At 48.7% G+C, this 25,508-nt stretch overlaps 12 protein-coding genes across 12 annotated transcripts, besides 1 other annotated feature; 7 read left to right on the forward strand and 5 right to left on the reverse strand.

Moving 5' to 3' along the window:
• Positions 1-632: 632 nt before the first annotated feature.
• UA08_03797 (Protein transport protein sec24) lies at positions 633-3,994 on the forward strand (the record flags this gene model as incomplete). The annotated part of the gene is made up of 5 exons (XM_020266137.1): positions 633-830; positions 1,057-1,572; positions 1,641-3,287; positions 3,353-3,922; positions 3,983-3,994. The coding sequence occupies 5 exons, from the start codon at positions 633-635 to the stop codon at positions 3,992-3,994; spliced, it is 2,943 nt and encodes a 980-aa protein (XP_020121210.1).
• Positions 3,995-5,653: 1,659 nt separating this feature from the next.
• Positions 5,654-6,944, forward strand: UA08_03798 (Mitogen-activated protein kinase; the record flags this gene model as incomplete). The annotated part of the gene is made up of 5 exons (XM_020266138.1): positions 5,654-5,766; positions 5,819-5,849; positions 6,071-6,452; positions 6,510-6,857; positions 6,916-6,944. The coding sequence occupies 5 exons, from the start codon at positions 5,654-5,656 to the stop codon at positions 6,942-6,944; spliced, it is 903 nt and encodes a 300-aa protein (XP_020121209.1).
• Positions 5,985-6,054: a repeat region (Identified by RepeatMasker using a combination of RepBase library and repeat library created with RepeatScout).
• Positions 6,945-7,159: 215 nt separating the features above from the next.
• On the reverse strand, positions 7,160-10,225 carry UA08_03799 (hypothetical protein; the record flags this gene model as incomplete). The annotated part of the gene is made up of 4 exons (XM_020266139.1): positions 7,160-7,818; positions 7,881-8,305; positions 8,576-9,872; positions 10,207-10,225. The coding sequence occupies 4 exons, from the start codon at positions 10,223-10,225 to the stop codon at positions 7,160-7,162; spliced, it is 2,400 nt and encodes a 799-aa protein (XP_020121076.1).
• A 388-nt stretch (positions 10,226-10,613) lies between these two features.
• Positions 10,614-11,019, forward strand: UA08_03800 (heat shock protein; the record flags this gene model as incomplete). The annotated part of the gene is made up of 3 exons (XM_020266140.1): positions 10,614-10,647; positions 10,718-10,910; positions 10,977-11,019. 3 exons carry the CDS (start codon positions 10,614-10,616, stop codon positions 11,017-11,019), a joined length of 270 nt encoding a protein of 89 aa, XP_020121077.1.
• Positions 11,020-11,242: 223 nt separating this feature from the next.
• Positions 11,243-12,109, reverse strand: UA08_03801 (hypothetical protein; the record flags this gene model as incomplete). Its single annotated transcript, XM_020266141.1, has 1 exon — positions 11,243-12,109. One exon carries the CDS (start codon positions 12,107-12,109, stop codon positions 11,243-11,245), a length of 867 nt encoding a protein of 288 aa, XP_020121404.1.
• Positions 12,110-12,689: 580 nt separating this feature from the next.
• UA08_03802 (Conserved oligomeric Golgi complex subunit 6) lies at positions 12,690-14,585 on the forward strand (the record flags this gene model as incomplete). Its single annotated transcript, XM_020266142.1, has 1 exon — positions 12,690-14,585. One exon carries the CDS (start codon positions 12,690-12,692, stop codon positions 14,583-14,585), a length of 1,896 nt encoding a protein of 631 aa, XP_020121405.1.
• A 124-nt stretch (positions 14,586-14,709) lies between these two features.
• Positions 14,710-15,943, reverse strand: UA08_03803 (hypothetical protein; the record flags this gene model as incomplete). Its single annotated transcript, XM_020266144.1, has 4 exons — positions 14,710-15,527; positions 15,590-15,715; positions 15,771-15,814; positions 15,882-15,943. The coding sequence occupies 4 exons, from the start codon at positions 15,941-15,943 to the stop codon at positions 14,710-14,712; spliced, it is 1,050 nt and encodes a 349-aa protein (XP_020121402.1).
• Positions 15,944-16,499: 556 nt separating this feature from the next.
• Positions 16,500-19,114, forward strand: UA08_03804 (hypothetical protein; the record flags this gene model as incomplete). The annotated part of the gene is made up of 4 exons (XM_020266145.1): positions 16,500-16,559; positions 16,631-16,719; positions 16,904-16,923; positions 17,283-19,114. The coding sequence occupies 4 exons, from the start codon at positions 16,500-16,502 to the stop codon at positions 19,112-19,114; spliced, it is 2,001 nt and encodes a 666-aa protein (XP_020121403.1).
• Positions 19,115-21,282: 2,168 nt separating this feature from the next.
• UA08_03805 (hypothetical protein) lies at positions 21,283-21,809 on the forward strand (the record flags this gene model as incomplete). The annotated part of the gene is made up of 2 exons (XM_020266146.1): positions 21,283-21,547; positions 21,628-21,809. 2 exons carry the CDS (start codon positions 21,283-21,285, stop codon positions 21,807-21,809), a joined length of 447 nt encoding a protein of 148 aa, XP_020121400.1.
• Positions 21,810-21,994: 185 nt separating this feature from the next.
• UA08_03806 (hypothetical protein) lies at positions 21,995-22,740 on the reverse strand (the record flags this gene model as incomplete). Its single annotated transcript, XM_020266147.1, has 4 exons — positions 21,995-22,023; positions 22,081-22,246; positions 22,313-22,458; positions 22,533-22,740. The coding sequence occupies 4 exons, from the start codon at positions 22,738-22,740 to the stop codon at positions 21,995-21,997; spliced, it is 549 nt and encodes a 182-aa protein (XP_020121401.1).
• A 683-nt stretch (positions 22,741-23,423) lies between these two features.
• On the forward strand, positions 23,424-24,317 carry UA08_03807 (hypothetical protein; the record flags this gene model as incomplete). Its single annotated transcript, XM_020266148.1, has 1 exon — positions 23,424-24,317. One exon carries the CDS (start codon positions 23,424-23,426, stop codon positions 24,315-24,317), a length of 894 nt encoding a protein of 297 aa, XP_020121600.1.
• Positions 24,318-24,645: 328 nt separating this feature from the next.
• On the reverse strand, positions 24,646-25,056 carry UA08_03808 (hypothetical protein; the record flags this gene model as incomplete). Its single annotated transcript, XM_020266149.1, has 1 exon — positions 24,646-25,056. The coding sequence occupies one exon, from the start codon at positions 25,054-25,056 to the stop codon at positions 24,646-24,648; it is 411 nt and encodes a 136-aa protein (XP_020121601.1).
• Between the last annotated feature and the right edge of the window lie 452 nt (positions 25,057-25,508).

A 25,508-nucleotide genomic window follows, 5' to 3' on the forward strand; every position in this document is an offset into this window, starting at 1 on the left:
AATAAAAGCAATCAAAGGACCGAAACGACCGCGGCGCTTGAAGAGTTGGTTGTTGGCGAGGAAGAAGAGAAGCAATTCCGGAGGTGGAAGTGTGCGACTGGCCCAAGGCGGAAGGCGGTTGCCGCAGCAACAGCAGGCATGATACGATGCCGCGAGGGAAGGAGCAGAAGATTTTGTTCAATATCAATCCATAATGCATGCATGAATGTATGAATGCGCCTTGGAATGGCGACTTGGAGATCCTTATTTCGTTCTTGCTTGCTCGCGGTGGCTGACTGTGTGTTTGGCTGGCTGATAATCTAGGCCCTGACGGGGTTGAAGAACACATAACACATAGGTGTCAGCTGGAGACGTACTTGATTATACAGCACGATAGTTAGCAAAGGGCAGTAGTAGTATTTAGTATATCTACCTAGGCAGGATTTCCATAGGTCTTTCGGCGTACGATGTGCACGTGCGATATAGAAGAGCACTCGTAGCCCAGAATGCTCGCCCGCTATGCATGCATGCCATATAGGCCGACTGTGCATCGAGTGAGGTTCTTCATGAGCATGCATATACCCGTACGCATCTCCAAATGGTGCAGAACGTAGTTCTCGAGTGTCAGTGAAGCATCGCCAGCGGGCGGCAGAATGGCCGGAGCGGCGGGCGCTGATTGGCTCTCCGTGCTCTGCCGCCTGTTGCAAAGGCCACCGTGCAACAACTGCACGTCAAGGCAAGGCCAGCTTGGAAACACCCCTCGCCGTTCTTTGCTCGCTTTCCCATCTCTACGGACAGGGCGGCCTTTTGCATTGTCGCCGCCTGTCGTCGCACTTGTCAGTTCTGCCCAGGTAATTCACTGCTGTGTTTACACAATCTCCCTTGCATTTCGAGTCCTCTGGCTCTCTCCCCCGCACAAACTTGTGTGGGATCGCTCATCGGTTACTGACGTCCAGCAACAGGGACACTGTAGGAGCTACGCTATTATACAGTGTGACGAGCCGAAACCACTGCATCTGAATCGATACCGTCTCCAGCGTATTACCAGTGCTCTACCTATCAATGGCGTCACCACAGGGAGGGTATCCTCCTCAGGAGGGTTACGGGCAAGCACCAGTGCAACCTCCGGCGCCTGGACCAGCTCCCGCCGGTCAACCTGCAGGAAAGAAGAAGCGCGCATACGCCGGGGAAGCCTTTGATTTTGGATCAGGAGCAAATGCCGCTCTCGGGGGGCAGCCGAAAGCTGGTGGCGATTATGGAGCATACGCTGCCCAGGCCGCATCAGCAGGCTATCCGCCAGCTGGATATGGGATGGATCCTGCGGCGGGCTACACAGCACCACAACCCCCAGCTGTTGGAGGATATCAACCACCTGTAGCGGGATACCCCGGTCCTGGTGGTGCTGGTGGTGTTGCTCAAGTGACCCAGCAGTTTGGCCAAATGGGAGTTGCTGATCCGCAGCAGCCTGTTCCTCCACAGCAAGCTCCAAGGGCTGTTCCCCTGAACCAGTTGTATCCTACCGATCTGCTCACGCAACCGTTTAATGTTGCCGAGCTTGACTATCCACCTCCGCCGATCATTCTACCACCAAACGTAAGTGTCACCTTTTGTTGCTCACGGTGATTTGTATTGCTAACACCCCCCCCCTCTCTTGACCACAGACAAGTACCTATCCTTCACCGTACGCGAACTGTCCACCCAAGTATGTGCGTTCTACTCTGAACGCAGTTCCGACAAACTATTCGCTTCTCAAGAAATCCAAGCTCCCGTTTGCCCTTGTCATTCAACCATACGCAGCACTTCATGATGCCGAAGATAACATTCCCGTGGTCCCGGACCAGGTCATCTCTCGATGCAGACGATGCAGATCATATATCAACCCCTTCGTATCGTTCTTGGATCAAGGCCATCGCTGGCGCTGCAATATGTGCAACCTGACAAATGACGTTCCTCAGGCATTTGATTGGGATACCGCCTTACAAAAAGCAGCAGACCGCTCCCAGCGACCAGAGTTGAATCATGGCGTGGTCGAATTTGTTGCCCCCCAGGAATACATGGTCCGGCCGCCGCAGCCACTTATATACTTGTTTTTGATCGATGTTAGCTATGCCTCGGTTACGAATGGCCTTCTTGCCACGGCTGCTCGATGCATCAAAGAAAGCTTAGATCGGATTCCCAACGCAGACCGAAGGACACGACTTGGCTTCTTGGCTGTCGACTCCAGCCTCCACTACTTCACTATCCCTAGAGATGGATCCGAGAATTCCGCTCCGAAGATGCTTGTTGTCAGCGATCTTGACGAGCCTTTCCTGCCCATCCCAGGGGATTTGCTGGTCACGCTATCTGAGTGCCGCGAGAACATTGAGAATTTCCTGGATAAGCTGCAAGACATGTTCCAGAACACACAAAATGGCGCGTGTGCTCTGGGTTCTGGTCTTCGGGCAGCCTATAAGCTGATTGCCCATGTCGGCGGAAAGATCACTGTGCTGTCTTCGTCACTTCCCAACATCGGGCATGGTTCGCTTACGGTGCGAGAGGACAAGAAGGTCCTGGGTACTAGCAAGGAGAGCAGTCTTCTGCAGACCGGCAGCAGCTTCTACAAGAGTTTTGCTGTGGAGTGCTCCAAAGCTCAGGTCTCAATTGATATGTTCCTATTTTCCTCGCAATATCAGGATGTTGCTTCTCTTAGCAACCTTCCACGCTATACGGGAGGACAGACGTACTTCTACCCGGGATGGAACGCCGCTCGCACGGAAGACGCCATCAAGTTTGCTCGCGAATTCTCGGACTACCTCTCATCTGAAATCGGACTGGAAGCTGTCTTGCGTGTACGTGCTACGACGGGTCTGCGTATGAGCACCTTCTACGGAAACTTCTTCAACCGCAGCTCGGATCTTTGCGCATTCCCGGCATTCCCTCGTGATCAAGCTTATGTAGTCGAAGTCTCTATCGACGAGACGGTCACCAAGCCCGTTGTTTACCTACAAACCGCCGTTCTACACACCACATGCAATGGCGAGCGAAGGATTCGTGTGCTGACATTGGCACTGCCGACTACGCAGACATTGGCCGATTTGTATGCCTCGGCTGATCAGCAGGCGATCACCACTTTTTTCAGCCACAAGGCTGTGGAGCGCGTCCTGTCCAATGGGCTGGAGCCTGCTCGTGAGGCTATCCAGTCGAAGATTACTGAGCTTTTGTCGACATACCGTAAGGAGCTTGCAGGGGGCAGTGTCGGCGGGGGCGGCCTACAGTTCCCTGCCAACATGCGAGCATTGCCTGTTTTATTCCTCGCATTGATCAAGAACGTAAGTCTAGCGTTATCTTCTTCATCTTTCATTGGCTTCCCAATGCTAACAAAATAACTCAACAGCTTGGCCTCCGTAAGTCGGCACAGATTCCCACCGACATGCGGTCGGCTGCAATCTGCCTGCTTTCAACATTGCCCTTGCCACTTTTGATCCAATACATCTATCCGAAAATGTACTCGCTGCATGATATGCCAGACGATGCTGGTCTGCCAAACGATCAGAGCGGAGAAATTGTTCTCCCGCCTCCGGTTAACCTGTCTTCGGAGCGGTTGGTGCCGTACGGCCTTTATCTGATTGACGACGGACAGACGCAATTCCTCTGGGTTGGACGAGACACTGTCCCACAGCTCCTGATTGACGTGTTCGGAGTGGCGGACAGGAACCAACTACGGGTGGGCAAGCAGTTCCTTCCTGAGCTGGACAACGATTTCAACGAACGGGTGCGCGCTGTGGTGCAGAAGAGTAAGGACTTCAAGGCCAAGGGCGCGGGTAGCATTATTTCTCCGCAGCTGTATGTTGTCAAGGAGGATGGTGAGCCAGGATTGCGACTTTGGGCACAGACCATGCTGGTGGAGGACCGGGCAGACCAGAGCGTCAGCCTGCAACAGTGGATAGGCTCATTGCGAGAGAAGGTATGATTTCTTTTTCTGTGGCCCTTGTCCGATTTGGCTCGGGGACTAACCGCCTGCCAGGTTGTGCAGTGATAGTGGTGAATAAATACAACCGATTGGTTTAGAATCATGTAGCGTCAAGCACCCTTGTTTAACTCTATACCTGGTACCTACTCTTACTACTTACTTATTTATTTAGCATTAATTTTCTATTTCATCCCATCCTGTAACTTGTGGTGTGTATTGCCTGGCTCAGCCCGATACGGTAAATTTCTACTAGTGTTTCTCTGGCGGCGCCAAGTGGGGCCGAGCTGGCACATCCGCGCTCTGTTCTGGGCGCTGATTGGCTGCAATATTGTGACAGAGGCAGAGCTCATCACGATTAGACGCCCGTAAGGAACAAAGTATATTTTTCGTCTTACTATTTGTAGTAGCTGGTAATTACCGTACGCGTTATTACGGGCTCATTGCCGCTGCGATGGCTGGTTCTGCACGCTGACTGGCCGAACTACAAGACCCAGACGGAGAGCCAAGCTTCTTGGATCGACGAGATGACCCAAGCATTTATTTCGTCCAGTGTATTTTTTTTTTTTTTTCCTTTTTGTTTAACCCGGTTTCCCGCCGTGATCTGGTGTACGGCTGTTCCACTGTTTACGGAGTACGGAGCAGTGTTTACTCCTTCCTGTTCCTGGCGGCTGATATGTAGTTGTTGACAAGTGGGCATCTGCCACAGGATAACATATAAACGTCTTCTTTGTCTCAACAGATCGCGGGCTGCAGCGTGCATGCCCCGTATATAATATAGAATATACAACATCACATATATGCATGTATAGATTATGTATCATGTATCATGTATTCTGTATGTATGTATGTATCGATCAATACGCTTCCCCTCCTCTACGGCTACCCGCCCGTGTGATTGCCCCACCTTATACCTCCTGCTCGTTTCGCAAGTCTCACTCAGTCCAAGACATGCCTCGACGTGCTCATCGCTTGCTTCTATCTTTCAAACAACCGCAGACGTCCTCTCCTTTGCCCTGCCTTCCTCTGAAGCGCTGCTGTCTGCGTTAACCCCCCCGGGCAGTCTTGCCTGCTGCTGCTGCTGCCAACTTCGCCCCTCTGCGTTCGTCTGTTTACGTCGATTCATTAGTCCGGTAAGTGCTCGGTTCTGTTTCGAGTCAGACTCTGCATGTCATTCACGATGACTCTGGTCAAGCCTACATAACCTCGAGTCGCTGCTATTTATATATAACGCCCACAGACATGCTGACTCCTCCTCAATCGCACTCAGCGCGCATAGTCCGTTAACCGCCTTACGTCTCCTTACGAAGCGCATAACACAAAGACCGCATTTACACCGTCCAATATCTGCTGCAACTTTCCATAGCCCTTCGGATTGCGGCCACTTTCTCGTGTCCGGCATAAGGAACCTAGCGTGATAAGAATAGAAAAGAGGTATGCAGGCTCCCACTTCTTTTAGTACACACTGTCTCTTGGGCTGTGTTGGATGGACATCTGCATTGACGGAGGCCACAACCCCGGTTTCATTCATTCCGCCATATTGTGACCTTTATTCATTGGAAATATCAAAGAATTTATCCCATTGCGGCTTCATGTTCATTACCCCCTGCTCTTGCCAAATCTTTTATTCTTGCAATTTCTGGTCTTATGTCTTCAAGCACCTACCTTCCCATACGTCCATCTCATACACCAACCAACTCATACTCATAGATTCTATAGAGGGCCGCAATGGCTCAAGGTCAGATTCCTCCCCACGGAGGGTCGCGAAAGATCTCTTTCAATGTCTCAGACCAGTACGACATTCAGGATGTCATCGGAGAAGGAGCCTATGGAGTTGTTTGGTAAAGATGAACCTGCGAATTTCCTTGCCGAGCTGTCACTGATGCCTTCCAGCTCTGCTCTGCACAAGCCTTCTGGCCAGAAGGTAGCCATTAAAAAAATTACCCCGTTTGATCACTCCATGTTCTGCCTCCGAACTCTTCGAGAGATGAAATTGTTGAGATATTTCAATCACGAAAACATCATTTCAATCCTCGACATTCAAAGACCCCGTAACTACGAGAGCTTTACGGAGGTTTACCTTATTCAGGTGTGCATCACGATTTCTCAAGATTGTTGTATTTTTCAGATGACTGACTCATGCAGGAACTCATGGAAACTGATATGCACCGAGTAATCCGCACTCAGGATCTGTCTGACGACCACTGCCAGTATTTTATCTACCAGACTTTGCGCGCGTTGAAAGCCATGCACTCAGCCAATGTCTTGCACCGGGACCTAAAACCCTCGAACCTGTTATTAAACGCCAACTGTGACTTAAAAGTCTGTGATTTTGGCCTGGCTCGCTCTGCAGCCTCCACTGACGATAATTCTGGGTTCATGACTGAATATGTTGCTACTCGTTGGTACCGAGCCCCTGAAATTATGTTGACCTTCAAGGAGTACACCAAGGCGATCGATGTGTGGAGTGTGGGATGTATCCTGGCGGAGATGCTAAGCGGAAAACCACTGTTTCCTGGCAAAGACTGTAAGTTCCTCCCGGAATCATTTAAACGATCTTTTCAACATTTTTAACAATTCATAGATCATCACCAACTTACCCTGATTCTGGATGTACTCGGCACGCCCACGATGGAGGATTACTACGGCATCAAATCACGTCGTGCTCGTGAATACATCCGGTCTTTGCCATTTAAGAAGAAAATCCCTTTCAAGCACCTCTTCCCGAAAACCAACGACCTCGCACTTGATCTCCTAGAGAAGCTGCTAGCGTTCAACCCAGCCAAACGTATCACAGTCGAAGAGGCTCTGCGGCACCCATACCTCGAGCCATACCACGATCCTGAGGATGAGCCAACTGCGGACCCGATCCCAGAAGAGTTTTTTGATTTCGACAAGAACAAGGATGCCCTAAGCAAGGAGCAACTGAAACGTAAGTCTTCCCTTTTATGTGTGGATAAGCACAGTATACTAATCAGGAATTTGTTTAGTCCTGATCTACGAGGAAATCATGCGGTAGATATATTTACTCCTTTCTTTTGTCTTTTATCCCTTTCTGTATGTAGTTGAGAATTTAGTTATTCAGATGGGTGATATTATGAAAATCATGTTTGTTTCGAAAGGATCCATCACAAGAATCTAGTAGCAGGGTTTATTTCAATCTAGATGACTACGTAAACTCGAATCCTGTTGCGTGTGATATACTTGTCTATCTACATAATCTATGTATATATATCATTCATTATTAAGAAGATATTCCAGAATCCCTTCGCCAATTCCCTCCGGACTCGGTTTTCGGGCCACCACGTCGGGCTCAAAGCCGTAGTTTTTCACCAGATAGTCTCTCGTCGTCGGGCCGATAGTTGCTATTAGACACTTTCTTTTGCTTCCCGTAGTACTTCCATCATCACCAGAAGCTTCATTGACTGTCCTGAGAACAGCATCGCAGCCCGTCGGCGAGAAAATAACCGTCCACATTCGTTGCCGCTGTCGATCCTGCAGCTGCTTCTCAACAACAGCTTCTCGAAACGCACCCTCAAACCCCTCCCTTTCAGCCGTTTCATAAACAACCAGTTCGTCAACATGTATCTGCCGTTTCTCGTCTAGGTGGTCTTCTCCCTCGCCCATGAGTGTTTTCGGGATAATGTCTCGTCGCTGTTCGCCGACTAAGAAAAGTAATCCTGGTTTCGGACGGACTGTCGTTGTGGCGTTATTATAACGCTCGTTATAGTGTTTTAATATAAAGTGCGCTAGCGTCTCGCCATTGCCGGATTCGTCACCGCAAATCGTTGCAAAAGGCAGATATTTGTCGCGGATGGGGGTTAGTGTGCGTGTTGTCGCTGGTCCGACGGTGTAGAGAATCATGTCTTTGGAGGTTGAGGTCGTTATGTCCGCTGTAAAGGACGTTGTCAGTTCTAATTTGATGAGCAGCAAGAAAGTTTGAAGCATGCCATACTGAATATGCTATCTGCTTGTTCCAGAATATGTCCAAATGCTTCCACGGCTCGTTGGCTGGTGAATATCATGCCGCCGTATTTCTTTGCTTGTCCACTGAATGCATTGCTATAGTTTTCAGTGTTGTTATTGTTTTCTCCTCTCGTATCGCTTGTCATTGAGATTGATGTTAAAAAATAGGATTTCAGGACCCCCAGATTCTGCGCATGGAATCGATGCGATAGTACAGGCACGAAGATGGGGTCATATTTGTGATTTGCTGCACAATCACCATCGGGCCGCCTCGAAGGGAAGGATTGAGTGCGAAAGTATTCCTCGTACACGTCCTTGGGCGTTGAGGGTGTTTTTAGGAGGAAGACTGGCGGCGGCGTAGTACCTTGTTTCTCTTCGCAGGACGACATTTTCGGCTCGGCCTTTTCCTCAATTCTTTAATCTTATTGTACCGAGGTATATGCCGAGTATGGGAAGTTGTCTCCTGTCGTAATATTAATAGATGATTTCAGTCGCTGGTTCAGTCGCTGAGGTTTAAAAACCGTCGCTGCGGGGTGCGGAGAACGTCCACTTCCTTCGGACCACTATCTACAGCGCTCAAAGCTTCACCAAAGAAAAGTTATACACTACGTCTGGAATGCTTGGCTTAAGTGGATAATGCTGAATGTATAATTAATCTACATATCGAGCATCTCTTCGACATACTCCTCCAAGTTAATCATTCGGAATCGCGCCCCCCACTTTGCCCGGAATTCCTTCCGTTTGTAAGCAAAACTTGTGTTCATCGCGAAGCTGACCAGCTCAATACTCCAACCTTTCTGCAATGCACGCTCAACCATCCTCAAAAACCCACCGGAGAACTCGGCTTCCGCCGCGTCTCCAGTGGCCAGCACAATCGTCGCGGGCTTATCGGTGTCAACCAGACTCTCCAGCATTTTCAAGTGTAGAATTTCGTCTACACACTGTTCAACCCATCTTTCGGAAGAGGAGCCCATTTCTGAGCCTCCTCCTCCTGGAACAAGGGTATTGCGGAATTTCAACTGTCGTGGCGTCCATTCCTTCGCTTTGTGAACTCGACTGAGGATATTAACCTCATAACCGAGCGTCTCGGCTTCGTTGATAGCGGCGAACCGATCTGATCCTGCAAGCACTCGCTTGGCTACAGGGCGGCCGCGTTCGAGGATAAGGGAAAAATTGTGAAATGACAAGGGCAGACGTTTGATGTGCGTGCTGACTGGGATGCCGTGCTGGGTCTTGTAACTGTCATGAAGACCGATGGATATATTGGATAGATCGACAAAGACGTGAACTTTAGATGGGGCCTTGGAATATTTGGACGTGGGGGGTGGCGTATATATACTGAAATCAGGAAATTGTTTGCTGAGTTTGAACACAAGTCCTGCTTTGCGTTCTACTGCCGATTTGTAGCCAGGTCGACCCGTATGTTTGGTCGTGGTGGTGATGATTTTCTTGGGAATCAAGGAGGGTAATGTACTGTCTTCTTCGTAGGACGAAGGCGGTGTCAACACTGTGTGAACTCTACCCTTTCCACCATGATTTACTTGGGATGGGATGAATGACAAGGTCGAGTTATTCGACACAACGGAGTCAAACACACTGAGATCGCCATCGGACTCAACCGCAGTCGAGTCAGACAGGACATCGGCCGAGTTACCGGAGACGTCGGTCTCTGTAGGACGTTTCAATATCGACAATGGCCTTGATGGAAGCCCACTCGAAGGCTCGTCCCGCACCTTGGTTGTCGAAACATTGCCACCAGGTAACTCGGGAAGCATTGTAGATGGGTGCAAAAAGTCCCATAGCCGGGTAAAGTCACCGAGACATTGACCTCCGAGGGTATCCTGCGGTGTCCGCGAAGGTTCTTTATTATGTTCGGATGAAGTGGCGTTGATCGGCCGTGTTGGGGTGTGGAGGAGGTCAATCACCGCGGTGAAGTTCCAGTCTGAAGAAGCATTAGATGATTGCATGGAAATAACGGGTTCTATTATGTGCGTAAGGTGCTGTTAGGATATCGCTTGGTCGCAGATATTCATGTTGTATGGATATTCAGTGCCTGCAAGTCTCGAGATGTCGAAGCCTTGCAGGACTTGAATTGGGCCGCATTCTGCGGTTCGGCCGGCAGTCACGTGATCAAACCCCGCGAAGTCGACAGGAAGTATTTTAGCATTCTCTATGCATCTTTTAAAGAGATGAACATTTTTAACGTTTAATTTTCAAGCAGTAAACGAGCGCAGAAAACGCAGGAAAGAACCAATGACAAAGCAGTGCAAACAGGCCAAACATGTCAGACAGCAGACGGGCCCCGAGATGCTCACCAGCCACATCGATCTGCATTATGTCATCAACGCGATGAGGAGCAAGCCACACCCCGTGACTGCTGGCTACTGTAGGTCATCTCGACGTCATGTATCTCCGGCCTCAAGCTTTGTGGAGAGATCCAAATGCGGCGCGCTTGGCTCTCTCTCGTCATTGGCAATGCCAACTTCCACTGCCCTTTGCACGCCTTGAGAAATGACGCCAACGACGACGACGAGTGGTATCGCTACGTCACATCCACATGAATGAATGCAGACGGACGGGCTATATAAGGCCTTTGGAACTCCTGCTTGTCGTTACTTCTCCTCAGGACAGCATCAAACATTCCAATCAATCCACAAAGCTGCAATCAAAACTTCTGAGCAATCTCTCATAAACCCTCTAATCAATCAATCAACCGTTCAAGATGTCTGACGCAGGTCGCAAGGATTTCTCTACCAGTATGTCTCTTTTGTGTTCCATCCAGTCTTGTCAAGAGCTCAAATCACTAACCACTGGCTCTGAATACAGAGGCCAAGGAGGAAATAACTCCTGACTCCTCGAAGTCAACCCAGCAAAAGGTTAAGGAAACCTTCACCGACACTACTGATCGCCTCGCTCGTGGTACTCAGCCAGATGATGACAAGTCTACCGCCCAGTCTGCTTTTGACAAGTCTCAGCGCACCAGCGACAATGAGGCTCACGGTGGCGCTACTTCTTCCATGTGAGTTTTTCCATCCCACTTCGTTCCCATCATGCTGTTCCATGCTAATCATACTCCTTTCAACAGTGGTGACAAGATCAAGGACACCTTGGGCTGGAACAACAAGTAAAGTTGTCTACACCCCATCTGCTGCTATGATCGTTTCGACGGACTTTTGTGGGGATTCTTTTCACGACATGTTATGATCTGGCTTGATATCTTTTCGATTCGTTGATGCAATATCATGAACGATACCAACAAGTTAGTTAGCTTAATGAAATAATAACACGGCATCTAAGCAATTTCAGTGTCTCCCAAAGCATCCAATAAAGTAAGTTCATAGAGCGATGATGCTATTTCCTGCGTGTAATGGCATTGTCAAACAATTCATCTCGTTCGCGTGTGAGACGATTGAGCTCTTTTTCCAATCGCTTATACTCATTTTTGGCATCTTCCAAGTCGGGCGGTAGATCGCGAAAGCTCTTGATCCTGCTCTCGAGTTCCCTCACAATTTCCTTCAGACGAAGCAGATTCTCCTCCTCCTGCGCTACTTCCTCAATGGTCGGTCCATCGATGCTGACACTTCTTCGTAGCGAAGTGATTTTGTCGCGGTATTCGTTGACTTTGGCACCGAGGATTTTTGCGCTGCGTGTCCATTCCGCCGTTTTTGATGTAAGATCAGGTGGTGTTTTGTATGCCGGGTGCGACTTGAATGTTTCAATCTCTGTCTGTACAAGCGAGATCTCCTTGTTCAGATACGCCTGCAGTGCTTCCACTTTTTGAACTTGATTTGCGAGCTCAAACTCGTCTCGAGTGAGCTCTATAATTGCATGCGCTAGTTCTGTGATGCCCGTAGACGAATCTCCCAGTAGGACTATCGTTTCTGCCAAGTCATGAAAGGCTTCCTCGCCCTCCGAATCCAGTCGTGCTTCTATATCCTCTAGCAAATCCTGCTTCCGTGGGTCTCCAACCTCTTCTCTCTGCTTCAAAGCTCGAACTACCTCTTCGCGAGCTCGGTGTACTAGAGAGGCTTCTTCGTCTGCCGCATCATTTGCTGCAGCGATGGCTATGAGAGTTCTTAGCGTCTCGTCGTTGCGCTCAAATGGAGGCACATTCTGAGGAGAGTATTTGCGACTGAGCCATGAATTCACGTATGCCCAGTCCTTGGCTTGGATGGCCGCTTGACGAGCTTTCGTGGGAGATATCAGGGGCGAGTCCATGGTTGAATAGCGAGTTGTGTGTACAGAGAGGAAGGGGCCACCAATGGCGGGACGCGAAATCTAGCAGGCAAACAAACATTGCGGGGACGGGACAGACATGCTTCTCCTTCTCCGCACATAACGCTCTGCTCTCTCTCCATCGCATGCCAGCACAGAGACATTTTGCAATGGCAAGCTATTTTCCCAATTCTACAGAACTTCCCACAGAAGCCTCACATGCAATCTCTCCTCCCGGCGGCGCCAATGTCGCTCCGCGATCCACCGCGCTCTCCAACAGACTGACAAGTGTACTTTCCGCGTCGTACACCGATTCAGACATCCGAGATGCCTTGGGCACTCTCGACAAACGAGGCATACAGAATACTGCCGAAAGGAGGCGACAGCTTAGACTTGACGTGCAAAAAGAAGTTCTGGACTGTAACGGAGAGATTGTGGCGGATTTCGGAAAGGTCGCAGAGGTGAGAGAGACAAAAGAGGCCAGATCAGCAATCGCTCGAGGCTTACACACACACATCGGTTGATATAGCAATTGAAAAGAATTGGTACAGTAATATCCAACCTACAGCAAACATGTACGGAAATGCGAAAACATATTACACTGGCAAAACAAGAGACAGCCCCCGTACTCGATGAAGCGTCGTCGCTTATGGAACAGAAAAAGGACGCAGAGACGAAACAGCAATTGCTTGATGCATTTACAGCACACTTCATTGTTCCAGAGGAGGACATAAATGCTGTCACGTTATCGGAAGAACCGGTCGACGATCGCTTCTTCCTTGTCTTGTCTCGACTTAAACAGGTGCACAATGATTGCCAGGTTTTGCTCGGCGGAGAGAATCAGAGACTAGGACTAGAGATCATGGAACAAAGCTCGAAACAACTCAATCTAGCATATCAGAAACTGTACAAGTGGATCCAAAAGGAATTCAAATCACTGAATCTGGAAGATCCACAGATCAATGGCTCTATTAGGCAGGCGCTGCGAGTTCTATCCGAGCGGCCAAGTTTGTTCCATAGCTGCCTGGATTTCTTCGCTGAGGCCCGGGAGTATATCCTCTCAGACGCATTCCATTATGCATTGACCGATGCAGCTTCAGGAGCTGTCGGTGAGCGCAACGTCAAGCCAATTGAATTCTCTGCGCACGATCCCCTACGCTATGTGGGCGACATGTTGGCTTGGGTGCACTCTGCTGCTGTTTCAGAAAGAGAAGCTCTCGAGGCACTTTTTGTATATGAAGGAGAGGAGCTGGCACGGGGTTTTCAGGCTGGTATGAGCAGCGAGCCCTGGTCCCGCGTCGACGGCGAAGAGACAACTGTATTTGATGGCCAGAAAGCGCTCAATGACCTGGTGAACCGCGATCTTAATGGAGTATCACGATCTCTCCGCCAGAGAGTTGAGCTAGTAATCCAAGGCCACGACGACGCTGTGACTACCTACCGAGTCGTCAATTTGCTATCATTCTACAAGACCACTTTCTCCAAATTAGTTGGCTCTGCTTCCAATCTTGTGGAAGTTGTCGCTGGACTGGTCGAGTTTACATTTAAACATTTCGAGACTTTGATGAAAGACCAGGTCATCGAGGCAGATGCGCATACGTCGTCTCCACCGGATGATCTTTCTGTTCCTCAGTTCCTGGCCGATCAACTGGAGATACTAACGTCTCTGATGAAAGAATACAATGCCTCTGTTGGAGCAGCAAGTGATGTCGAAGACGAGGAAGAAAATGCATTCACCCCTGTTCTTCGAGTTGCACTCGATCCTTTCCTTGATATTGCCAAAACATCTGCACAAGAAGTGGATGATCCTAAAGCATCAACTATCTACAAGACGAACATCCTCTTGGCTGTTCGCGGAACCATATCATCTTTCAAATTCGCCTCAGCCACTCATGTAGGGCCTATGTCCAGTGTTTTAGCCAATCTGCGAATAGAGCTCCTTGATATACAGCGACAGTACCTACTTGAGGCTTCGGGAATACAGAAATTGCTAACTGCACTGGAACCATTTTCCCATCAGCATGCTCCTCCATCTTCGGAGCAAGCTGAAGCATCGGCAGAGACATACAAAAATCGCAGTCTGGCAGAAATTGCCGATCTTCCAGCTTTCCAGCCCGCCGCTCTATCCACCATTAGCCAACAGCTTGATGACTTCCTGCCCTCGGCACTGATGGATGCAACAGATAATCTGAAACAGGTGCGCAGTCCTCCACTAGTGAAGAGCGTAACAGAGGAAGCCATTGAAGAATTCTGTCGTGATTTTGAATTTGTCGAGGGTATGATCATTGGCGCCGATGAGGCTAGGGGTACAAAAGTGGATTTGTCACGTATTGAGATGGAAAGTGATATTGTGTCGGTTAGTGTGCGAGGTACCCAGGTGGGAGGGGATGATGAAGGGCGTTTGGAGACTGAAGGGAAGCATAGCCTCAGAGCGCTTTTCCCTAGGACTGTGGGAGAGATTCGTGTTCTTTTGAGTTGATGTGCTGTAGCTAGCCTGAATTCTAGAATACTGCCGCCGTCCTGTAAAAAAAAATTGTATTGGCCATATCCTAAAGCTATATACCATAAAGCCATGAGTGACTGCAATGTCGTAGCCAATGACCTCAGCCTTGTACTCGGTCACCCAACACCACGACACCGTATGGATCACGGTCAGCTTGACTAACTGCTACCAAGCTCTCGGCGGGGACACGACAGCTGTCACCCAGTTCCTCCACAATAACATCAGCCAGTTTCTTTGACAAAACATTCTGCAAATAGCCGCGTTCAGTGTTGGAGTGGAACAACGTGATCACTGCAGAACCGCGCTCGATGGCCGCCAAAGCTTCATGGTGACTCAATTCACCAGTGAACAAGAGATCTGGCAGTTCGCCTGAACTTTTCATGATTACGCTACCGCCAGAACCGGGGCATACGCCAACAGTGCGGATCTTCATGGATTGTATCGTGGCACCTTGTGGAATAGCAACGGAAATCGCGCCGGGCCAGCCAGTCGCCTCGCCAATGCGCTCAATAAGCACCGATAGATCCTGAGCAGTACCAAAGGTGACTATACGGCCAGCACCAGCGCCTTCGAATCCGGCGGGCACAGGAGCTGGAGATGGATGGATGGCTTCTCGGGTATGCGGAAATTCCGACTCTTTCCCGACTGAGCCAAGCGACGGTTGAGGGTATTTCACATCTAGAGAATAAAATTTCGATAGAGACGATGATTCTTTGATGCCTAACAATTGCGGCTTTTCCTTCGATCCAATGAAACCGCACACGATGTCGCAAAGCCAATCTGCCATTCCGCCGGGGACGGCATCAACTGCCGTGTGCGGCGAATATACGCTGATGCCCGCTTGAGCTAGACGCAGTAGGGACGTTTGTTGAGGGTCCTGGAGTGTGATGGACTTCAGGCCGCGGAAAATAATGGGATCTTTGTAGCTGTCAGCATGGCAATCCACATTCCCCCAAGGGGCAGATCGAACAGCAACTCACGGTAAGTAACGATAATCGAGTCTCTCCGGGCAATAGCTTCGTCGGCAACCGCTTTAGTGAGATCCGTGGTGATAAGGACTGAGTCGTTGAGGTTTTGATTGGGATCATAAGGAGCTTCGAGGAGTACTAAATGATTCTGTCAGGTTGAAAGCATAGCTACGATGAAAGAAATAAGACTTACGGCCAGTATTATCGAAGCTTTTGTCCGCTAGGGACTCTGGATAGCTTATGACAGAGTACGTTAGAGAAAGCTATTGTATTGTATGCCATAGGGAGGAAATGCCGTACATACAGCTTTCGCATAGCATTCACCACGGCCTTTGAAAAGGGCGATATTGACGTGGATGGGGACATTGTTGAATACCACCGAGGCCGAGTTGAATTTGATAGAATTGGACGAAGGGCGCGCTGCATCAATTCAATAGACTCGTAGAAGATCCACCGAGGTGCTGGAGAAGACTGAAATATCGCGGGTTGAAGCACATTTTCGTCCCTCCGCGTTAGCGCCGCATGACGTTGTGTGTATAGGTATTGGCCTGAGGCTACAAACATGTCGTGACTTCCTTCAACACAACCACACAAAAAGAATTGTCCTCAAAAACTTTGTCTCCTATAAAATCAGAAAATATTTTTAACTTCGGACTTCTCTTCTTTATCACTTCGCACCACAATGACAGCGTTTGGATCTTATCGTTCTCTTACCAAGCTACATATATCTTTTTCTTCTTTTATATATTGCCTGAAGTAAACATTCCTCTGATTCCATGACAGCGACAGGAAGCAAGTCTTCTACAACACTCCCCCGAGGAGTTTTCGTTCTACCACCATATTGGCATTGCTTGGAGATTCGGCGCAAAGAGAATGGCAACGCCATCTCAATCACATCAGGGGAGACGCTGTGCTGGCCATAATGTGTCATTCCACAGCCATCTCATGTTCATGGCGGCGGAAATTTCGTCAGATACTGGGAGTAAGTAATATATGGGCATTTCATTAGATGGGTACTGATGATATAAGAAGCAATTCCAGTAATTTCTCCAGGACATGCCTCCCGAGGATGCGCAGGCAGTGAATATTGCGATGCTCCTGTTACTCCAGCACATCTCAGACTCCGTAAAAGGAAAGATCGAGTAAGTAGCCAATCAGCACCATTTGCAACCAATTTTATAGGAGGAAGAATTGACAACGGCATACTTCGTCCGGAATACGAAAAGCCCCATTAAGGGCACTTATATCGTTAGTATTCCACATTCACATATATATCATGATTCAGAACATCACTTTTTCTGACTTCACTATATAACTGTTCTATAGTTTCCTTCTGCTCCTCTTAGGTATAGCTTGGATTTGATTAGTAGTTCACAACAAATACGTCTTGCGATTTCCTGGAGTGAGGTCCGGTTCTGGGATATATCGGCTTGCTGCTTGGGTGAATGAATGCATGGATGCCCGATAAGCCCAAAGGCTAGTCTCTTCCAGTCTAGCCCTGAAATCAATGAGAATATGATAGGACAATTGCAGTACTGATCGAAGCAAAGTTGTCCATCCATAAAAGGTAGAATACGGAACCACCTTGCCATTGCGAAGATATATCCTAGAGCAACACATGCACGGAACACACACAGTGCTCACTCTAATTGTTAGCCCCGTTACTGCATAGCGGACGGCATGTTGGAACTACTTGGTACCATAGGCACCTGGCTTTCCGCCGGCTTAGCACTCATTGCACTTGTGGGCGTTCTACCAGTGCTTCTGCTCTATCGTGAGGCCCGCACTGATCGTTACCGTGCAATCACCAATGTGCATGACCCGCATAATTGCTTCATATCTCCTGGTATTGCGTTGCTGCCGGGGAAGCGCTTCTTCCAGAAACTCCGTGTACCGAATTTGGCAGAGCCACCCAAGATAACATATCTCAAGATTGAACGCCAATGCCGGCAAGTATTCAAGGGTGATCAAGATCGTTCTTCAACCGGTTGGGTCAACTTTGCAAATATACTCCGAGCCTACTGCATATCTTCTGAGTCTGGGGGCGAACTTGCAGTCCACCGTTCCGAATCTTTCCTCCCAGTCCACAGAACTTGGATACTTCTCTTGGGAATCATTGACCGGTACGCTAATCGACCTGACTACGGCCTATTTCGAAACGAAGGCAAGGAAGAAGAGATGGACGATTTCGGCCGCAAACCTCTGTGCGGGTTGAGTGGCTTCATGGCCTATAACCCTCCGACCTCGCATGAAGATATACAACGACTTAATGGCAGTATTTGCTTCCGAATGCACTCCACTCCACACATGAATTACATGGAGGAGTTCACAGGCATTGACGTCATGCCATTTCGAACTCTGTTGTTACTTTATTTAGGCTACATTCCACGCGGGGACCATGATGTGTACTTCATTGGGCTCGAGGAGCAAACCCCTCATGAGCAAGACCCTCGTGTTCGAGAATATTATGGGCGCAATGACCACTTCAGCACTGACGACTTCTATCGGCGCAATGACTCCAATGTGACCTCTGCATGGCAAATCGTACTTGATAAAGAAAACCTCATCGCTTATAATCATGAAAGGATCTTCAGAGAGATGGGTATAGTCCCTCCGAAGGTTTACCGATTGGAACGAGTTGGTTATGCATCGGGAAGAAGCTTTGACGACAGAGAGTATTACGCCCTGGAGCAAGATGAGTACATTAATCGGACTGATATATACTGTATCCTGCGGTCAATACTGAACTTGGGCAGCAGCTCCCAGTCGTTCCTCTATAACAAGCATGCTCGCAACGAAAAAGCTCTAGTCGAAAGGATTTTTGTCCCTCAGGATCCGGCCGATTTTAGTATCAGGTTAAAGAATCTGCTTCACCTGTCAACACAGATAATGGACCATCTCAACATCGGAAATAAGCCTGTTCTGTTAGAGGCCATCATTGCTTTGACGGAGATTTGCCAAAAACCCCTTGTGCCCTGGAGCAGGGAGTTATTGAAAAGATGTTATGAACTTGATTTACTACTACGTCAGTATTGCAAGGCAAATTGCTTTGCCATGCAGGCCATTAGCATTTTATACATGCTGGACAAAGACTTCCGCTCTCTGTATGTGTGCCCCGAGGAGCAAATTACGCATAAGGGTGCTTTAGTCCTGAATCCTACCACCAAAACTGTCGAAATAGCTCCTCCAGATTTGGAAATTTCGCACGCGAACCAGGAGCTGATCTCACGGTTCCTGTTCGACTTCGGTATCGTATTTCCTGATTGGCCAGGCCAGATGAGCACGGAGCTGGAAGAAGTCCATTCTCAGGCAAATATTTTGGAGGTTCGATATCCAGAGGCAGTGATGGCATGTCTCCACGGGCACGTAGTAATGGCGATGTGGAACATGGTTCTTCCAGCAAATGACTTTTCGACTTTCTATACGAAACTGGACCGGTTGGTACACATTAGCGCCCAGACTGAACCGCGCAACGTGACAAACCTTGAAGAAATATTAGCTGCTCGATATTACGGGCGAAGGGATTCTTCTGCATGAGGCTAATAATACGATATCCTCAAGTGCCGCACTAAGGATAGCACGCATTGTGAAGTGGCCATTGGAGACTGATAAAGATCACCTTGAGCCATAGGAGTCTGCACAAATAGAAAAGGAGCACGATGACATTGTTGCGTTCAGTAGGAGGCAGATATGCTGGGTAAGAAATGATAGACTTAACGTTCCAACGGGCGAGTGACATGATACTTGCTGCCTTAGGCAGGCATTGATGCCCCACAGTTTGTTAACTTTCAATGCTCCTTTTTTTAACCTTATTTTGACCACCTAATCAGCTCTACCTGTCTTGGTGTTGCATCTACCTAAAGTTTACCTATTATTGTTCTTCTTTTCGTTTCGGATTGGTCTCATCTGATGCATGGCTAACCGCTGGCACACCATGGCATCTTTCGTCCTTCTCTCCTTTCGCAGCTATCGATGCTGCCCACTGACCTAAGTCGAGCTTTGATTTCGTGATGCGTTGCCCTGGGTGTCACTTCTATATCTCGATATCCCAGTTCCATGGCCAACCGTATTGGTCTCCCACAGCACATGTAGAATCATTTAGATATATCAATGAAACCCGGCTTGGAGTTATGCAAGTCATGATAGCCTAGGTTGGCATTTGCTCCATGATCGAGTAACAACTGCACAAGGTCCACGTCACCCAAAAGGATAGCCCTAACGAGTAGTGGGATGTACTCGTCCGGCTCGGATGCGTCATCCATTGTTGCATTCAGATGCCAATACCAATCAGGCACGCAATCAGTAGGGCCTAGCGGTCGATCTGAGTCTTCGCAGGCAAGGTATTGATAACCGGGACATCATTTTTGCTCACGACATGCGCCAACGTCCTGGTCCAAGACACGTGGTCTGTTCATTAAACAAGGATTTCCGTGAGCTCTTGGTTTCCTTTAATGTAGCCAGTAAAGTTCGACCGCCCAAACCAGATGAATAATCCAGATTAGCGTCGGCGCCCATTCTCGAGGAATAGTCGTACAGTCTCAACGTCTCCTAACTTTGTGACATAATGTATTGGTGTTGTATGGGTAAAGTTGAGTTCAATGTCAAGATTGATGCTGTAATCTTTCAGCAGTTTGGGCAACAGGTGCATATATTTGATCTGCCAGCACTGCTTCTATTGCCTCCTGGCATTGCGCCGCATCTGGTAAAGAAGTATCGACGTCATTAGCGTTAGAATTGGCAGCTATGCACTAGTGCCTTTTAGATCTAGCTTTGGAGGATCGATTTTGAGATTGATTATCTCGATCTGAGGATATGGGCTTTTCGGCCTTTGTAGAGCGATTATAGAAATCAAATGTTTAGTCCTCGCGTTGCAAGTCATCTTTCTGTTCAGTCGAACCTTCATGGGATCCAACCACAGTCAGCCCTTTGATGCTTGGAGGCGCGTTCCAACTTGAAGGTTTGTTATAGGTCGAACCTGCGGAAATATCTCGCCAATTTCCATCTATTTGAGGTTTTTTTTTTCTCTTTTTGATTTTATACACAGATTCGAAGCGACTGTGTCCAATACGGTTTCCCTCCCGAATCTTGATCTGCAGACTCTCGTTCTTGCTATATTCGCTCTCAAGAAGCAATTTTTCGGTGCCATTCTCGATTGTCAGCCATTCCACTTGATGAGAGTTGTCGTCTCTACAAGCAAGGTCTATGTTCGCAGAACCAATGAATACGTCCCGACTTCTTTCATTGTAGCGACTGCTCGGGTTTCTCGCATATAGACGTATTGTCAAGTGAGAGAAAAGTAAAAGAAAGAAAGTATCTATCAATGCAGAACTATTCAAATCAATGCTTTTTCTTCGTATTAGCCGCCTCCTTTGGTTTCTTCTCTCGTCTTTGGATGATATCCTCCGTGTTTATATCCCCAAAAATAAGTAATACACCGATTCATTGGACATGATTTACCGTCACGGCAATAAGCAGTAACGAAGAGAACTTTGATAGAGTATAGTAGTATATAAATATCTGGCCAATGGTGGGGTTGGAAGCTTAAATGCAACGGCGTCATCGGCCGGAAAATCATCAACCGCCATTAATAATCCTTCCCCATCAATCCCTTATATTCAGCGAGACAACAACAACAACTGCAATCTCAGGAGCCTGCGCGTGCAAAACAATTCAGCAGGCCAGACTTCCGCCTCCGAGAACTCTTCATGTTTGTTCGCCGCGCCGTGATCCTGAGCAGTGGCTATCACTCTCTCATCCGCCCGACGAACAGACTCTTTCTCTCCTACTACCGCGCCGCCCCGACGAGATCGACAGCATCTCACTTCTCGTCGCTGTCTTCGAAACAATTCTCCGTCTCGAATATAGCCATGGCAGATTCCGCAAGCACATCTGGAGTTACGGCTGATGGTTTGAAGGAGAAGCTTTCAGTGCAACTGGAGGCGCAATTTGTTGAGATTGAGGATATGTCTGGTATAGTCCTTTTTTTTCCTATTCGCCCGACGGGATCAAGATACAAGTGAACTTTGCTAATTCTGTCATTGGAAAAACAGGTGGCTGTGGCCAGGCTTTCCAAGCCATCATCGTTTCTCCCCAATTCGATAAAAAGACCATGCTCGCCCGTCACCGACTAGTCAACACTGTGTTGAAGGAAGAGATCGCCGCAATTCACGCTTGGACACCGAAATGTTATACCCCGGAGCAGTGGCAGAAGCTGCAGGAAGAGCGAGCTTGATTCCATAAATAGGCGGGGAACAGCCGGGCTGTCACCGCTGTGTATTTTACTCTACATAAGATAAAAAAAATAATGCAAAACATTGGATTGGTCCATGATACAGTATCTATTCGCACGTACATGTTTGAACTAGGTCAAAACGTAATTATCACATTGTCGGATCAGCGCATGGAAATCAATCAACTCTAAGCGAGGACCTTTTCCGCGACAGAAACTGTTTCAAAAAGTCAGCTAGCCTGTTCGCAAGTAGAAGGAGTGCACAAGAACATACCGTTGACACCGGTGTTGTCAGGCTCGACATGGGCCTCTTTGACCTTGCCATCTTCAATCACTAATGCATAGCGCTTGCTGCGCTGGTTTCCAAAGATTGTAGTGCTGTCGAATCCTAGCTCTAGAGCATCTGTGAAGGTGCCGGCGGGATCGGCCAAGAAGCGAATCTATATACGCGTCGTCAGTCTGCGGTTTCTTTTTCTTTTCCGTTCCGTTTCGTGAATTTGACGTACGCCGCTCTTGCCAGTAGGATCGAGGCTTGCGCCCCACGCTTTCATCACGAAAGCATCGTTTACCGAGACAACAAACACGTTACCGGCGTTCTTGAGGTTGGGATGACTGATATATCCTGGGACGTGTGTGCTCGAGCAAGCGGGGCCTAAATTTTGGGAGATTCGAATCAGCCATTGTTCGCAAGTATTTGGTCTAGTCGAGTGTTAAAAAATCACGTACTGAAAGCGGCCGGAACGCCGATAATCACACCCTTCCCCTTCAGCTCCTTGGAGAGATTGACCTTGTTGCCGGGCGAGTCTTCGACCAGGTCGACATTGGGAATGGCGTCTCCGACTTTGACAAAGGCAGGACGGGTCATGTGGAAAAGCGCCGATTGGGCACCGAGCTTTGCCGGCACGGTGGCTGCGAAGCGGCGGGTGGCGAACATTTTCAGTGATGGTGTTGGTTAATGTCCAAAGTAAGTCTGGCAATTGATGTTGTTGTTGTCGTCGTTGCGGTTTGGGATCGGAGGGAATCTCGGAGTGGAGTAACTTGGCTGCCGCATTTCGTCATTCTCCTCCTTGCTCACCGAAATGCAACCAACCAACTACTCATTGACATGTTGAATGGCATGCTGAAGCAACAATTCCAACCACTTGCTTTACTATAGAGAATAAAGCCGTACGGTAAAAGTACCTGACGTACCTGACGATTAGGTCCATTGTATGCCCTCTCTCGCATACCTAATGTGACCTCCATCCCTAAATTAACATCAGCTAACATAGATTACAAATTTGGCAGACACATTAATTCCCACTCTGACTCTAGTACTAGCAGAATCACTCGAAAATACGAAAAGAAAGCTGAAAAGCGAAGAGGAAGAATCCCGCGTTCTTAGTCATGCACATTACTAATCATGCCCGCTGGAATCTTAACTTACTTAATCATTATGAGTCATGCTCGTCCCGAATTGACCAACCATATAACGATCGCCTACTTCCAAGGTTGTTTTAAGAGTTGGGAGTGCCGGAATTCATCCGTCTGTTCAGCAGGGATAAAAACACCACGGCTTCACCTCCTTGACTGGAATATCAATCCACGCACAGCACCTCCAACAATCCAGCCTACATCATGGAATCGCAGTTCATCGAAATATCGCCGGACACGGTGATCCATCTCCGCCTCGTCAAAGAGGCCTCTGTCTCCGACAAGTCCCCTCTCCTAGTCTTCCTGCACTACTGGGGCGGCTCCAGCTCTACATGGTACAAACTCACCTCGCCAGCATCGCAATGGTCCCTGAGCAGCCAATACGCCAGTGTCGCCCTCGACTTCCGAGGATGGGGCCAATCTACAGGGCCTGAACAAGCTGCCGCTGCCACCGCAAAGGACTATTCAGTCACGCCGAACGCGTCAGACCTTGTCACCGTGCTGGAGCGCCTCAAATCCAACCCGGCAACAGCGGGCCTAGTCCGAAACGGGATCGTGCTTATTGGCCACTCTATGGGTGGGAAAGTCGCTCTTGCAGCGCTGGGGAAAGCTTCAGATGATATCCTGAGACTTATCAAGGGTCTGGTTCTAGTAGCACCGGCACCACCAACGCCCCTTGTCCTACCACCGGAAATGAGCGAGCAGCAAAAACGGGCCTACGATACAGCAGAGTCGGTGCAATGGACGGTGCAAAACGTGCTTTCTACACCTCTAGCAAAAGATGATGTATCCCTGATCGTCAGGGATAGTCGAGCGGGGAGTCAACTCGCGACGGAAGGGTGGATTTTGCATGGAATGCAGGAGAATATCGTTGCGGCATTGGATAACGTCTCTTCTCGTGAAATTAAAGTCAGTGTGCTTGCTGGCGAGCTGGATGTGGTGGAGCAGAAAGATCGAGTGAAGAGCGAGGTTGTCGAGACACTGTCTGCAAAGGGGTTTCTGGTGACATTTGCCGTGGTGGAAGGCGTGAAGCATTTGATTCCGTTGGAAAAGCCCGAGGCGGTTCGGCGTGCTGTTGAGGAGTTGCTGGTTAATTAGTACTTGCTCAATACAATATTCTTAGTTACCTACGCAAGGTACGGTAGTCTGCAGTATGTTTTGATGTCCAAAACATGTTCTCAGTCTAGCATCATAGAAACTGCGATTGTGTCTCGAGAACAGCATGCAGAGACGGACATTCGCCAAGCCGACTGCTAAGCAAGAGAAGAGCAGTGATATGGGATGGCCCCGACATTCCTTCAGCATGGCATCTTCCTCAGGGGGGTAGCACATGGCAAGCGATCCCATCACGTGCGGCAGCCCTTATATGCCTCCAAGGAGTCTTCGAATGACCGATGGGCCATCGGCAGATAAGCAAACAAATTACTTACAAACTTTCCATGCCAAGAAAGTTGCAGCGAAGAATACCGCATGTTGTTTGAGCCTTGGAATATTGATGCATGTAATCTGGGAGGCGTCGTTCATCCCAGAAGGCACCTCGAGATGCAAATCTTGTCTGTGTTTCTGCATCTGTCAGATCTACTTCGTGTTGGTCCTTTGACATGGGACTGAAGAACATGTCTGGTACACAAGTGGGCTGCTGGTCGAGTTCGAGAGGATAGCATTTGATCCCGATATCATGAAGGACGTCTGCCTCGAAAGAAGTTCCGCCGCCATTATACATGAGTTTGAGGGCGCTGATCATGAGTTCATGTTCATTTCGTCTTCCAAGGGTGAGCACGGATTGCATACGTCTAACTGTGCCCTTCACAGGACCGGTGGTGCTTTGACGGTCCATTTTGCGAGGAGAAGGCATCAGCAGGCGTAAGAGAGAGAGGGAGAGAGAGGGAGAGAGAGGGGGGAAGCAGTAATGGTTGGGCGGAACTAGGCAGGCTTCCATGGTTATGGAGTGTTCCCTCTGATACAGTGATACAATTCAGATCGTTAGAAGCCAATTCTCCAATTCGGAGCAAAGCTCTCTGGATGTGTCACATATCTTGGCAGCGTTTGCCATGGTCTACGAATGCATATGTGCGTGCAGTGCATTGGTATGTGCCATGCTCACCAGCAAATATCAAGGGATTGATTGCAGCGGGCCCTGAGGAGGGAGAACCGCTGGTGGAGTCGTGGAAGACCGCGTCTCCACTGCTCAAAAACAAGTGAAACATAGTGAGTTAACTGCTCCGTAGTTGACTTAGTTATACATTGTATTATTCCATAATAATAGAAAATAAGAGATATTCCATAGCA

This window comes from Talaromyces atroroseus (assembly GCF_001907595.1).
Source record: "Talaromyces atroroseus strain IBT 11181 chromosome Unknown scaffold_3, whole genome shotgun sequence".
Lineage (NCBI taxonomy): Eukaryota > Fungi > Ascomycota > Eurotiomycetes > Eurotiales > Trichocomaceae > Talaromyces > Talaromyces atroroseus.